The sequence below is a fragment of the Schistocerca americana genome, chromosome 9 (genome assembly GCF_021461395.2).
Source record: "Schistocerca americana isolate TAMUIC-IGC-003095 chromosome 9, iqSchAmer2.1, whole genome shotgun sequence".
NCBI lineage: Eukaryota > Metazoa > Arthropoda > Insecta > Orthoptera > Acrididae > Schistocerca > Schistocerca americana.
The window spans coordinates 9833284-9848764 of record NC_060127.1 but is presented as its reverse complement, the minus strand read 5'-3'; the positions used below and the strand labels follow the sequence as shown (position 1 = coordinate 9848764).

At 39.8% G+C, this 15481-nt stretch overlaps 1 protein-coding gene across 3 annotated transcripts in view; it reads right to left on the bottom strand.

Annotated features, from left to right (window-relative positions):
• Positions 1-7215: 7215 nt before the first annotated feature.
• The window catches only part of LOC124550908, a 78717-nt gene continuing 70451 nt past the window's right edge, over positions 7216-15481 (bottom strand). For 2 of the 3 annotated variants that reach the window (XM_047125697.1, XM_047125698.1), the window contains one exon: positions 7217-8273. In XM_047125697.1, coding sequence (XP_046981653.1) covers positions 8198-8273 — 76 coding nt within the window. In that variant the 3' untranslated portion in view covers positions 7217-8197. Of the gene's footprint in view, positions 8274-15481 lie in introns of all 3 variants that reach the window. The other variant, XM_047125699.1, reaches the window with a different exon arrangement.

Here is a 15481-nt window from a genome sequence, read left to right as displayed (position 1 = left end):
TGTATACTGGAATATAATGAGGATATTGGCCTTGAAACCTCCTGCTTTATTTAGAACATTCCCTGTGGATGACCGCTCTCCTTGTAACTCCTGAAGTCACCACTTTGCACTTGTACAGTAAAGCCCAGTTTCCACAGTACAATGTTACGTACTGCTTAATATCACAATGTTTGTAGACGCACAGAAAGTAAATGTCCTATGGTGAACTAACTATTCTAATGCTGTCAACATTTATATAGTTTCATAAAGGCAGAGACATTATATTAGCTGATAAATGTTACTTATCTTCCTATGGCTGTCTCATTGTCTAGGGTTTTGGTTCCAGTTTATACTTTCCAATTTATAGGTCCAAGATTTTTTGTTTCAGTAAAAGTTTTTGGAATATTGTTGCTTTTTGACATCATCAGTATTTATTCATAAATTCTTCACACTTTCTACAACACCAAATGTTAAGAAAATTCATTGTGCAACATTTCAACACAACACAAAGCACTCGATAGTTACATTGACGAATATTGACAACAACTACAACTATTAAGGTACATTTGGCACTTAAAATTTCTGTAAGTGTTAAGTACTTTGCTTCCGGATCCTTCTAGAATATGTAGTTCAAATGAATTTTATTATGGCTGTCTTAATTGAAATTACTGTCAGGTGTAATTTACATAATGTTTCCTGGAAATAATAATTTACACCTATATAAAGATTTATGTGCTTAATAACACAGGCTGCAAATTTTGACAACATAAAAATTATCAGCTTCCTGTCTTTGCATAATCGTTGATTGAATTATCAATAATAAAATTGGAAAAATTAAAAATGAAACCAGAAATTTTGTTTACATGGAAACTAAAGCGTAACAATATTAGTTTCACTGTAAATTGGTTTTTGGCTCATTTAAGTTAACAATTGTGATTACTAATTTTCATGGTTCAAGACCGATGTTACTAAATGGATCAATATAAAAAATAAAATTATATCATCAGAAAACATAGTGTTTTGGTGATCAAATATGTGCAAAATTATCTTTTGGTGTGGACTATATAATTTAAGTATAAAAATTAACTCAAGTTAAGGCGAAATCTGTATGGAGTCGAACACTTCAGTGGAAGTATGGAAGTTCTGAGGAGTCAAGATTCATTACAACGGTCAGTGGAAACTAACACACAGTGCTCACCAATGCAGCTGCCGGTAAGCTGGCTCACATGAAGTTAAAGGCAGTAACCACCAGACATCTTCAGGAACTAGGACAAAGTGCATTTACTCTCTCATTTTCATTTGTTTAACCAGCACCAGTTCGATTGTTTTTGTATATGAATAGTTATCATTGTGGTAAGAAAATAAACAGTTTCAAAGTTGTTAAATAAATACTTTTAATTGTACGAAAAGAAAATTCAGTCAAGAAAATAATAAATTACAGGACAGTATCACTTGCCAGACCTACCTTCGAGAGGCGAAATGTTTAGTATCACCAGAACAAAAATATAAAAGTAAAAGAAATGCTCTGCCTAGCTTTTGGAACTAATACATCTACATTTCCACTGTGAGACGCGTGGCAGAGGTTGCTACCCATTGTACCACTTGTTAGAGGTGCTTCCCATTCCATTTGCATATGGAGTGCAGGAAGAACATTCAAATGCCTCTGTGCATGCTATAATTAATCTAATCTTATCCACGCGATCCTTGCAAGAGTGTTTCATAGGGGGTCACAGTAATTCCTACAGCAGGGCTTAACAAGTCGCAGATTGCAAGCATGCCCACTCGGGATCCTGCTTACGAGCATTGTGGTGTGGTGGGGAAGGAGGAAAATGTGCTTGCACCGTGAGGTCATGACAACACAGGAGAAGTGCCAACTGTGAAATGGGGGGAGGGGGGGTCCGTATTGGGAGCAGTGCCATCTAATAACAGCAACAGTGGGTTGACATCGTGTAACACCGACAATGTCTTTGCACTTCAAATTGCAGAGCAAGGAGTCTTATCATTTTACACTAAAGAAAGAGTAGTTTGCAAAATGATCTTTTGTACCCTAAAACTCTGAATACTTTCAGGAAGTTCAATTTACAAACATACTACATGTCTTACTATGTCAAAGAATACAGAAATGGAAAATGTGAATGGCAATTTGTACATGAGGTTTTGAAACCTAAAAGAAAGCTCCCTGAAGGGGGGGGGGGGTGGGGGTGGGGGAACTGGTGAGTGTACTGTTCGGATGAGCTACTTCCACAAATGGTGATTTAATAAAAGTATGCTTGGTAGTTGTAGCTGAACATTTATGTCCACTTTGGGTACTACAATATCACACAGTGCTGCTGCTATCAAATGTGTCAATCATGTGTCCCTCAAAGATTGCAGTGGATGACGTTCCGAGCCAGTTTGCAAAATGTTTCCAAAACGTTTGTTGTATATTGTTTAGCACTCTACAAAGGTGTGGGAATCACAGGCACACAGCTGGATATGGCAGTCTTAGCAATATCAAAGGCAGTACAGAAAATGTAAGTTTGTCATGGAATTTATTAGTTTGTGTGTCTACTGGTGGAGCACCAATCATTTTGGAGAAAAAAAAAAAAAAAAAAAAAAAAAAAAAAAAAAAAAAAAAAAAAAAATCAGGATCTGTATCACAACTAAAGAGAAAAATGGAAACAAGACTTCTGGTAACCAAGTTGTGCTGATCCCAAGTTGAAGCAATTACCTGAAATGCGACAAGGAATATAAGGGCAGTATACATTTCTCCAAGTATTTCTCTCAGCATCTGTTTCCTCATTTACACAAGTCTCCACCCAACTATCTACTCTATTCCGTGGTACAGTACTCACTGCTTGCAGGGCTGTGTTCACCGACTGCTCACAGAGCGCATTCGCGGTGAAGCGCTGTCTGCGAATGATCATTTCTTGCCGGTTCTTGAAACTTTGTAATTACGGTTTCTCAGGATAGTTTGTATCTATTTTCAAGTGTTAGCCAGAAGTATTTGTATGAGCTGGATGATTCCAACTGTGACTCATTGATATTAATAGTCATAGGATACCATTGTTTTTGTTTTGTGAAGTGCACATTATTGAACATTTATAGCAAGCTGCCAATCCCTGGACCACTATGAAATCTTAAGATACAACTAAATATTTGTGCAGCTGTGTCCAGACAGTACATTATAGAAACTGCACCATGTGGGAAAGGTCCGAGTTCACAATTAGTAAGTCTGCAAGGCCATTAATATACAATGTGAAGTGCACACACTTCCCCGGGGCACAGCCGAAGTTAATTCTACATCTGTCAGTGACACACTATCGTAGATAAACTGCATCCTTCCTACCAAAAAATCTTCAACCATTCACAAATTTCACTCAGTGCCCCCATATGGTTATTTTGATAGCAAGTGAAGTTTTAGTACTGAGTGAAATGCTGTTTGGAAAAAGTTGTACTAGCTTTAGCAATTCTTTAGATCACCTATTTGTATCAAAGTAACTCAACATCTTTTACAGTAATGGAATGTATACATTGGACTTAGCCTTAATTGTATAAAGCATTTAACCTTAGGTTGAGACAGAAAAAGACTCCACATCAAGGTTAACCAGGGAATTTGCTTTGTATAAACATTAGTCCTAGATCACATTGCCGTAAAGTATGATCATATTTGACTGGAGAAAATTCATGGTTCAAAATCAAGTTCTCTAATTGTCAGTTTATAGTGTAGTGGCACTATGATTCATTGCTTTTGTTTTTAGCAGATATCAACTAAAATAATAATAAAAAGTTGTTATTAACACAAAAAAATGGCAAGTAAATATGTGACTATGCCATTCCTATGACACTGATGCTCAAAATACTTTTTAAGATCTGGAATGTTAGGTTAAGGAAATTATCAGCTGTTGTGTGTACTTAATGAACAACCTCATAACAGCTCTTGGAAGGCTATTTATTCTAAGTGATTGGTTCAAAGGCATTTTATAGACACTTAGCAGCAAACAGTTAAGTATAAGAATTTTGACAGCTCTCATTCAGCTCGAGTAACAGTAACTAAGCAGTTCATATTAAATTTTTAACTATTAAACGCGCCATTAAACTACTAAGACAATTTCATGTGCATTAATAAATAGAACATAAGCAAGTATGCTAAAATAAACTAACCACAAATCTCCATTTCAATCGTTTAGGTGGCTCAGAGGTGCAGTTGTAGACTCCAGAGCTGAAGATGACGTGTTTGAACCCACATCAATTCTTGAAATGTTTTTTCCCCTTTTGTTACTACTTTATTTTCTTGGCCGTAAAGATAATTATAACATCACCATGTCATTCCATGCCACTAAAACTATACCATAATCTCCGTTTTTCAAGCGTTCTGGACCACTATTGGGCAAAATTCCGTGTGCAACGACCTTATGTGATGTGAATTACATTGTATCCTTTTGTTTACATTACAAATATCTGAGCATTCAGATGTGTCCACTGAGGAGGAGGAGGAGGACGACGACGACGAGACCCTACGACCCCCTCGCGCATTCCGTGAAATAGTTATCCCACTGAGTTAAATAAGTCATTTAAGCAGAGATTTAATTTGGAGAAAAGTACTGTAGAGCAGGTGGAACTAATGCTCAGAGACTATCTGATGAAATCAATCAAAAGAAAACATCCACGGACTGCAATGTGTATTTTACTGTTAACCTTAGATTTTACGCCACAGGAAGCTTTCAATTAGTGGTTGGTGATCTGTATAAAGCAGACTTATGAACAGCTTGCAGAGCTGCTCATAAGAGAGAAAGTCAACAACTTCTCTCCATTCCTTTAATTTGGACACAGTGACATATCTTTATTTTTCGCACGCAGTTATATCTTCATACTAGCTCAACACACTTCCCACTAGCAAATCTCTCTCATATTAAGAGAAGTTTGATGATTGCTCCTTTTTCTGTTTACTTGCTCCCACGGTTATAGCAAGACATCTTCAATAGTAAATACTGTGTCTATGAAGTAAGATATCTGCTGTCGAAGTGCAATAATTCTATCAATATCTGATTTTAGTCATTTTGCCAAGCATGTTCACGCTACCTAATATCAAATCTGTATCTGCTTCCGTGGATCCAAGTTTAGTGTTATACAGTACAGCTGAGTCCTGAATATAGTTCAGTTTCTCATCTAATGTCAAATCTGATTTCCAGTCGGCGATTTTTGTACAGTTGGCCCTTAAGGTTCATCTTGCTGCACAATAGTCAATATTATACAGATATTTTGATTTTCTTATTAGTTTTTTTTCTCCAGACACAGAGTAAAGGTTACAATGAAGTGGAAATAGAAGACTTGTTCCTCCAGAGACTTAAAATACAATGGTGTTCAGATTGGTGAAAATCAGTGAATGAGTTGATCTTCACAGTAGTACGAATTTTGGTCACAATATTATGTACAGGAAAAGTTATTTACAGCACCTGTGACCTCTCAGAATCCGGAATTATTAATAAAAAATAAAAAGTAGAAATGTTCAGAAAAGAACCTCACTTCCTGGGGTACCTTCAGGGTATTGCATTTTCCTATTTCTGTCATCAGTCTAGATTTGTTTGATTAGGCTCATCATGAATAGTCTTTATCCTGTGCCAACCTCTTCACCTCTTGATTAGCACTTGCCAATCCAACATCCCACATTGTTGTTGGTTACTTCCAATTTCTGTCTTCCCCCACAGTTTTCACCCTATACAGCTCTGTGTAGTAACACGGACTTTACTCCTGTATGTCTTAACCCTCGTCCTGTCATCCTGCCTCTCCTCGTCTACATTTTTCACACATTCCTCTCCCGAATAAATGCTTCACAGTGCTCTTGCTGCCTGAGATTTGTCAGTCTCAAACTTTCTGACTGCCTCTGTTGTCATTGTCAGAATAGATTTCATTAGACCATCAGGTTCTTCAGTTGGCCAAATTATGTCAAGGAAACATCACAGAGTCACGGAACTTATAGAACAATAACACAGTTATGTGCTTATTTGAGTGTGTCACCACAAAACACAATGGTCATGTTCCTGTCCTCACTGATTCTCATATTGTCAGTGCACCTGTTTTTCAAATTCCTTTTACAGTACTAGTTGCACATGTCATATACTTTGATTCACTTTTTTTATCAGTTTTCCCACAATCCAAAACTCACTTTTGTAAAATGCTGTGCACCAAAGTTACATTTCAAAAATTTCTTCCTCAAATTAAAGCTGATGTTCAATACTTTGTTAAATTGCCTGTGGTAGTTGCTTCTTATATCATCCAGTTCATTTATACAGTATTATGCTTCTAAAGTAGCCAATCTGCTTCATTCCATTTACCTTACAGCCCCCAATTATAAGCTTGTCACTAACCTCATTTCTGCTTCTCATTACTTGCCACTTTCTTCTATAAGACACTTTTGAAGGTTGGCAAACCCTATGAAAGGGTCACAATGTTTCTCAAGTTTCGCATCCATTATCAAGTGCATCAGAACTGCCTCTGCCTTGTAAATTGCAGACCGAATTCCACACAATTATAGAAATTGTGCTTTTATGAGTGCAATAAGCATACTACAGTGATGATAAAGAGGTCTCCAGTTGTAAAATATCTGTGTTGCTTGAAACTTAAAACAAGCTTGCTGTGTTATCTCACATATAGAAATGTAGCTCAAAAGTAATCATAACATAGTTTTACTCCATTTACTCTGAAGACACTTAGTCCTCCTCCATCAACACAAGTGCTTGATGCCCCAACATTTGTGGGGCAGTATTCTTTCCGTTTTTGTAAGCTTTTGAGCTAAGATCTGGATAATTACATTTCACACTAAATAGCTCCAGTAGAAAATCAAATTTCATTTGTTGTTACTGGGCTCCGAGGGCCATGATGATGGGTTGCAGGTGCAAGTTTCCATTGCCTGTGGTAAAGCAGTGAAGATTTTTTACCTACACAAAGGTCAAAAATTAACATTCTTGTATACTTATTGCTATAACCACACAGTTTAGATATGCAAGTTTTATTTTTTATTTTTGAATAGGCATGAAATCTAACACTTGCAAATGACCATTAGGTCAAATTGGCAATTGTGGTGGTTTTAATAAGGTATCTGGAGGTAAACTTTTTTAAAAAAGTCTCACATTAAAGTACCCTGATGAAGACAAGATACTAAACATTTTGGTATTTTATGTAGTGAGAAATTCTGTAATAGCCAAAAATATTTTAATTTATAACTTTATTAACTGAACATAAAATACATAAAACTAGAAACACAAATAATATAAATAATAATTCTTTACAACCACTTATCCGACTACAATTTCCATTTTAAGTGAACACATACGAAATTTGGATACACCTGATTTAACTGTAAACAGCAATGAAAATGAATACAAAACAAACATCAATTATCCCAACTGCCAACAACACTAAGAAATTCAATCCATATTTAAAAAAGATTCTATTAAACGTATGCCGAAAATAGGCACAAAAACCAATAAAAAATGCTAAATTTTCCGATTGCCATGTCAGGATTAAGAGAAAATGCTTATGCATTATGCAAAAAATCCATATAAAACGTCTAGCTACACGATACATATGCAAAAATCTTAAGAGCAATACTAAATACAACTGCAACTTTTCTACAATCCAGAAAAATACCACATTATAAAAATTGCCATGTGAAGACACTTTAACCAGTGACTAACCTGTATTATACACATACGTAGAAAGGGAGTTTAAAACAAATATATTATTTAAGGATCAGAGCAAACTGTATTCTTGATGTGGCTTTAATGTGCTGTGATTCCTGGCATACTGTCACTGGCAGTTTTAAACCTTGACATTTTTACAACTGATTTCACCAACAACTTCGATACAAAATGGGAAGTATTTCCATTGTTTCAAATAAAAGCAGATACAAGAACCATGAGTAATATTATCCTTGGTCAACACTAAACTGTCTAAACTACTATTGACATTAAATGAGACTTAAGCATATTGCATATGCTAAAAAGATTAATCACAAAAGAACAAAACCAGTACTATGGTTCATTCAGTCAGCATTTACTACACACCAATTTTACAAACATATCTGTACAAGATCTTGCTACAAATACCACAAAACTTGGCAGTCAGTCATAATAATTATGACCATACTATATACACAGTCTGACAAACGCAGCTTTGTTCATACAACTACTGCACTTCAACTTTACTCAGTCTTACATTAGGAAGAAGATACGTGTTTTCATTTCCTGTGCATGGCATCCAGCTGTTTTATACACATTTCCATGTCTTCACTGTCAGCAGTAAATCCCGATAATCTGGAAATTAAGGTACACATTTCTGAGTGGCATTTTCCAAACACTATCACTTAACATATCTGTCTAAACAGTGTAGCTTAAAAATTCTTGGGAACTGTTTCCTAATGCGATTCACCCCCCCCCCCCCCCCCCCCGCCCCCTCCCAATTATTGAAAAAGTCTTTGCATTTAAATTATTGTGTATAAAAGACTGGATTTTCCAAGCAGTTTGATCACAGTCCCAACAAGTGACAAAGCAGAAATTTAAATGCTGCATACATTTCTCCTGATTCAGAGGCAGAGAGCGAAACACACATATATTTTCCAATCCCAAGTTGTTCTGGGCCATATACCACATTTATAATGCAATGAGAGTTCACAGAATTCCATATCAGTTTATCCAGGATGGAGGATCAGATTCTAAGATTGCAATTTTCATGTAACTGATTAGTGAGTGATATGAATATAATAGAGGGAAACATTCCAAATGGGAAAAAATATATCTAAAAATAAAGATGCTGTTACTTACCAAACGAAAGCGTTGGTATGTTGACAGGATACAATTAAAAAAACACACAAACACACACACAAATTTCAAGCTTTCGCAACCCAAGGTTGCTTAGTCAGGAAAGAGGGAAGGAGAGGGAAAGATGAAAGGATGTGGGTTTTAAGGGAGAGGGTAAGGAGTCATTCCAATCCCGGGAGCGGAAAGACTTACCTTAGGGGGTAAAAGGGACAGGTATACACTCGTGTGCACACACACACACACACACACACACACACACACACACACACACACACACACACACACACACATCCATCCGCACATATACAGACAAGCAGACATTGTAAAGGCAGAGACTTTAGGCAGAGACTTTAGGCAGAGACTTTAGGCAGAGACTTTAGGCAGAGACTTTAGGCAGAGACTTTAGGCAGAGACTTTAGGCAGAGACTTTAGGCAGAGACTTTAGGCAGAGACTTTAGGCAGAGACTTTAGGCAGAGACTTTAGGCAGAGACTTTAGGCAGAGACTTTAGGCAGAGACTTTAGGCAGAGACTTTAGGCAGAGACTTTAGGCAGAGACTTTAGGCAGAGACTTTAGGCAGAGACGTCAGTCAAGGCGGAAGTACAGAGGCAAAGATGATGTTGAGTGACAAGTGATGTACGAGGGGCGGCAACTTGAAATTAGTGGAGGTTTAGGCCAGGTGGGCAACGGGAAGAGAGGATATATTGAAGGGCAAGTTCCCATCTCCGGAGTTCTGATAGGTTGGCGTCAGTGGGAAGTATCCAGATAACCCGGACGGTGTAACACTGTGCCAAGATGTGCTGCCGTGCACCAAGGCATTTTTAGCCACAAGGTGATCCTCATTACCAACAAACACTGTCTGCCCGTGTCCATTCATTCATGCGAATGGACAGTTTGTTGCTGGTCATTCCCACATAGAACACTTCACAGTGTAGGCATGTCAGTTGGTAAATCACGTGGGTGCTTTCACACGTGGCTCTGCCTTTGATCGTGTACAACCTTCCCTACCCTCTGGCTCCTACCCTTGTAACCACCCCAGTGTAAGACCTGTCCCATGCACCACCACCACCACCACCACCACCACCACCACCACCACCAGCTACTCTAGTCCTGTAACCCGGAAGTTGTACACGATCAAAGGCAGAGCTACGTGTGAAAGCACCCACATGATTTACCAACGGACATGCCTACACTGAAGCGTTCTATGTGGGAATGACCAGCAACAAACTGTCCATTCGCATGAACGGACACAGGCAGACAGCATTTGTAGGTAATGAGGATCACCCTGTGGCTAAACATGCCTTGGTGCACGGCCATCACATCTTGGCACAGTGTTACACCGTCCGGGTTATCTGGATAGTTCCCACTGATACCAACCTATCAGAACTCCGGAGATGGGAACTTGCCCTTCAATTTATCCTCTCTTCCTGTTACCCACCTGGCCTAAACCTCCGCTACTTTCAAGTTGCCGCCCCTTGTACATCACTTGTCACTCAACATCATCTTTGCCTCTGTACTTTGGCCTCGACTGACATCTATGCCTAAACTCTTTCCCTTTACAATGTCTGCTTGCCTGTATATGTGCGGATGGATTGTGTGTGCGCACACACACACACACACACACACACACACACACACACACACACACACACACACGAGTGTATACCTGTCCCTTTTCCCCCCTAAGGTAAGTCTTTCCGCTTCCGGGATTGGAATGACTCCTTACCCTCTCCCTCCGCCACACACCGTTGGGTGGCTTGCGGAGTATAAATGTAGATGTAGATGTTGTACAATTTCAGCAAGATTACATTTAAACTAGTTACTTGTTTTCAATGTAACATGAGGTTTTATTTAAACACTGCTTTTCCCGGCTAAGGATCGTTATTTTTTAAAACCCACATCCTTTCGTCTTTCCCTCTCCTTCCCTCTTTCCTGACAAAGGAACCTTGGGTTGCGAAAGCTTGAAATTTGTGTGTGTGTGTGTGTTTTTTATTGTCTCCTATCAACATACCAACGCTTTCGTTGGTAGGTAACAGCATCTTTATGTTTAGATATATGATTAGTGAGTGAGTATTTTGTGCACTAAGAATTAAGTCTGGCAGGTAATACACAACAATTCCTGTAGCACACACAAATAACACGATGTTGAGGACATCCATGCACATTCCCAGAGGCAGCACTGCCAGTTTCCTCCCCCTACACTGCTACCTGTCCCTGCCCCCTCCCACCACCTCAGCCCCATCACCCCACACCAGATTGCTGCTCCCTCACAGGAGACAGGGACAGTGGTCATGTGTGAGACTTGTGCTCATGTGAGTATGGGCATGTTCTCTATTTTGGAAGAACAACTTTTGGCTGAAAGCTTATACGTATAGCAGTCTTTTCATTGTGCCTGCCTGCAACTCGACGTCTCCTCTGTATGATGAGTAGCAATCTATTGTTTTCACAATATTTTTGTTATTCTGAACTGGACTTTGCACTGTTATACTGACCTGTAGTATTACATACCTTAAAGTTAATATACCACTATTCAATGTCTAAAGTAAAAACAAGCAGCAAATTTTTACTGTCAAACACACAAAATTATTTTTGTGGCTGTAAGGTTAGTTTGCACGTTGGGGGATTTGGGCAATGATGGTGTAGCAAGGTTTCAATGTTAAGAAACTCTGGTAAGTTAGCGAGGTGTGATTTTGTGGGGGGGCTGGGGGCAGTGGGGCTGGATTGTGATTGGACAGAGGAGTGAACTGAGTCAGGCAGGGTTCAACATGATCTTCTAATCTTTGGTCGAGTCTGATCGGTAGGGTTAGTAGTGAAAAAGCGTTTCTGTTGTAGGGACTGGGAGAAGAGACAGAAGGTCTTTAACAAGACCTACACGATTAAATTTGGGAGTGGGGCAAAAGGTGAGGCCTTTGGAAGGGACTGATACTTCTGACGGCTTTTGGAGAAAAGGTTCACAATTGTGTTTCAGATCTATTTAGGTTCTTGTTTCTGTATGGTGTTGGGAGAGAGTTTAAGGGTGACACATATAGTAAGTCTGTGAGCCAGGGTTTGTCATCTATGAGGGAATGTGGGACTGGCAGAACACTCAACCCGCACCAAGATGCTCTTGCAAAACCATATTGGTAACACCCAAACCTCCTTGCAGTACTTTCTCTTCATACACGAAATTCTGCTCTGCTATCCCAAATTCCTGAATCCCATATTACACACAAACCCTTACCCTCCAGGAACTAGACCAACATGCACAGTATCACCTCAAAAACTCTCCTTCCTGTTCACTTCCAACTCCCACCTTGGGCTGCCACTATCCACCACCTCCACAACCACCTCAAACCTTCCCCACATCCCATCATAGCTCACAAACCCTGCCTCACAGACCTACTACATTTACCTCTCCCTCAAAAATCCCTCCTACCATATACAGAATCCAGAATCTAAACAGACCTGAACCTTTCCTCCAAAAGCCTTAGCCCCTCAGAAGTATCAGTCCTTTCCTAAAGCCTCACCTTTTGCCCCACTCCCAAGTTCAGTTATGAAGGACTTGTTAAAGACCACCTCTCCTTCTCCCAGTCCCTGCAGTGGAGACACTTTTTTGCCACCAAACCTACCTTCAGACTCAACCGAAGACCACTGTTGAACCCTGCCTGACTGATTACTCCTCCATCCAAACATGATTCACCCTCACTGCCCCCCAAATCACCTTTTGCTAACTTTCTTGAATTTCTTAACCTCGACCTTGGCTCACTGTCATTCTCCAAATTCCTGAATATGCAAACTAACCTTGCATTGGCAGAATGAACCACAATCCACCACCTAAAACTGATTCCGACCATATAATCCTACCTGCTGACAGTTGCTGTGCCCCCACTGTGAGAGTCTGTACTCTTTTAGACCAGCAACCTACCCTCCTATATATAAAAGATACCAACCATTTTCTCCACTGACTCTCCACAGTTCCTGTCCTTTTACCACATGGTGCCCTGCTGTCACTATTAATGCCACCTCTCTTTACACTAACACCCCTAACACCCATGGCCTTACTGCTATTCAACACTACCTTTCCCAACACCAGACAGGTTCCAAACCTACAACCTCCTTCCTAATTGCCATGACTAACTATATCCTCTCCCAGGATTATTTCTCTCCTTTGAAGGCATTACCTTCACACAAATCTGGGGCATGACTATGGGCACTTGCCTATGCCAAGCTGTTCACTGGCCATCTAGAGGAATCCTTCCTAAACATCCAGAATCCCAAGCACGTTACATGGTTCATGTTCACTGATATCTTTATGGTCTGGACTGAGGGTGAGGAGAACCTACCCACATTCCTCCAGAACACCAACACCTCGCCTTTTGCTTCACCTGGTCCAACTCAACCCAACAAGCCACCTTCCTTGATGCTGACCACCTCAAAAATGGCCACATCAGTACCTCTGTTCATATCAAACCTACCAACCACCAGTAAGGCCTCCACTACAACAGCTGCCACCAATTTCACACCAAGAAGTCCCTTCCATACAGCCTAGCCACCCATAGCCGTCACATCTGTAGTGACAAGTGGCCCCTCTCTGAATACACAGAGGATCTCACTGAGGCCTTGTACAAAAACAAATCTCCTGTACCTTATCTCTCCAGTCCCCCACCAGCTCCCAAAGTCCCACCACCCAGCCACAGAGGATCCCTTGTGACTTAGTACCATCCAGGACTGGAGCAGCTGTAATCACATTCTCTGACAAGATTACGATTACCTCTCATCGTGCTCTGAAATGAGAAGTGTCCTGCCCACAATCCTTCCCACCCCTCCGACAGCAGTAATCCACCATCCACTGAACCTACACAATACACAGTGAGTCACTAACTATTGCCACTTAGAGTAACTACAAAAGTATGATAGTAGCTGAAAAGGTTGTGGGACAAATGTCAAGGGATATTATAATTTGGTACTTATTTTCCGATACCAGCTATCAAATGATGTGTAACAGTAAGGTCCTTTAAAGTCAACGAAGGTAAAAAAGGTGGCGTGAACATTCATTTACAGAAGGTGTTCGAAGTGATGACCATTGGTATCAACGCAGTGCTGCAATCTTATCATGGACTGAGTGGTATTGCGTATCACTTCAGCACTTATCGAAGCACATGCTCTGATAATTCTCTCTCGTATATCATGCAAATAGTAAATATCCACCAAATACAGCATATCTATCTAATGTGCCACTGACATGTAAACACCATTCGACAGTTTCGCAATACATCACTAATAGGAATGTTAAGACTATCGTCGAATCAAGCGAATGTGAATGCTGTATTTCTTCGAAGAACAAGTTGATATACTTCTCACTTATGGAGAACGGCAACAAAATTCAGTGAGGGCTAGAGACATACACTGAAATATATCCTCAATGTACTCATCATATGCATTGTACATTTAAATATGTGTATAAAAAATGATAAATTGAGAACTAGATCTTTAATGAATCGTGAACAAATCTGACAAAGGAAAGATACTCATGAGGAAATGGAAACTGGTACTCTTGTCACTGTGGGTCAAGGTCCTTGTGTTAGTTCACTTCAAATCACAAGGAAATCTGGCATGAGCCAAAGTAATTTTGTTCATATTCTGCATTGCCATAAATATCATCCTTACCATATCAGTCTCCACCAAGAATTAACTGGTACAGATTATATGCATCCCATTGAATTCTGCCGATCGGCTCAATTTCAGATTCAGAGGGATGACACATTAATTTGATTTTATTTATTGACGAGGCTACATTCGCGAACCATGGAAATGTTAATTTGCGTAACATGCATTATTGGGCAATTGAAAATCGATGTTGGCTGGACACCAAAAATTGTGGTCGGTGACTGTATGGTGTGAGATTCTGGAGGACAGAATTATAGGCCCCTATTTCATCAAAGAAAATTTTAATGGTAGGAAGTTGGGTTGTTTGGGGAGGAGACCAGACAGCGAGGTCATCGGGCTCATCAAATAAGGGAAGGACAGGAAGGGAGTAGGCAGTGCCCTTCCAAAGGAACCATCCAGGAATTTGCCTGGAGCAATTAAGGGAAATCATAGAAAACCTAAATCAGAATGGCCGAACGCGGGATTGAACTGTTGTCCTCCCGAATGCGAGTCAAGTGTGCTAGCCACTGCGCCACCTCGCTCGGTTAATGGTAGGAAGTACACAACATTCCTGCAAGAAACATTAGGTCTGTTATTGGAATAAATACCTTTAGGAACAAAGAACAGAATGTGGAATCAACACAATGGGTATCTAGTACATGTTTCACTGATGGCTAGAAATGAGTTGCAGAGACAAGTCACAAATCATGGGATTGGATGCAGAGGAGATGTGATGTGGCCGGCATGTTTGCCAGACTTGACGCCTCTGGATTTTTTCTTGTGGGGATTTGTAAAAGACATTGTTTATAAAGATGTTCCAACTGCACCTGAACATGTGTGAGAGATAATTGTCAGAGCACGTGCTTCGGTAAGTGCCAGTGCGATAAGGAATACCACTCAATCCACGATAAGAAGATTGCAGCAGTGCACTGATACCAATGGTCATCACTTTGAACACCTTCTTTAAGTGGACGTTCATGCCACCCTTGTGACCGCTGACCTTCAAAGACGTTACTGTTACACATCATTGGATTTATCTTGATAGCCGCTATCAGAAAATAAGTATTGAACTATTACATC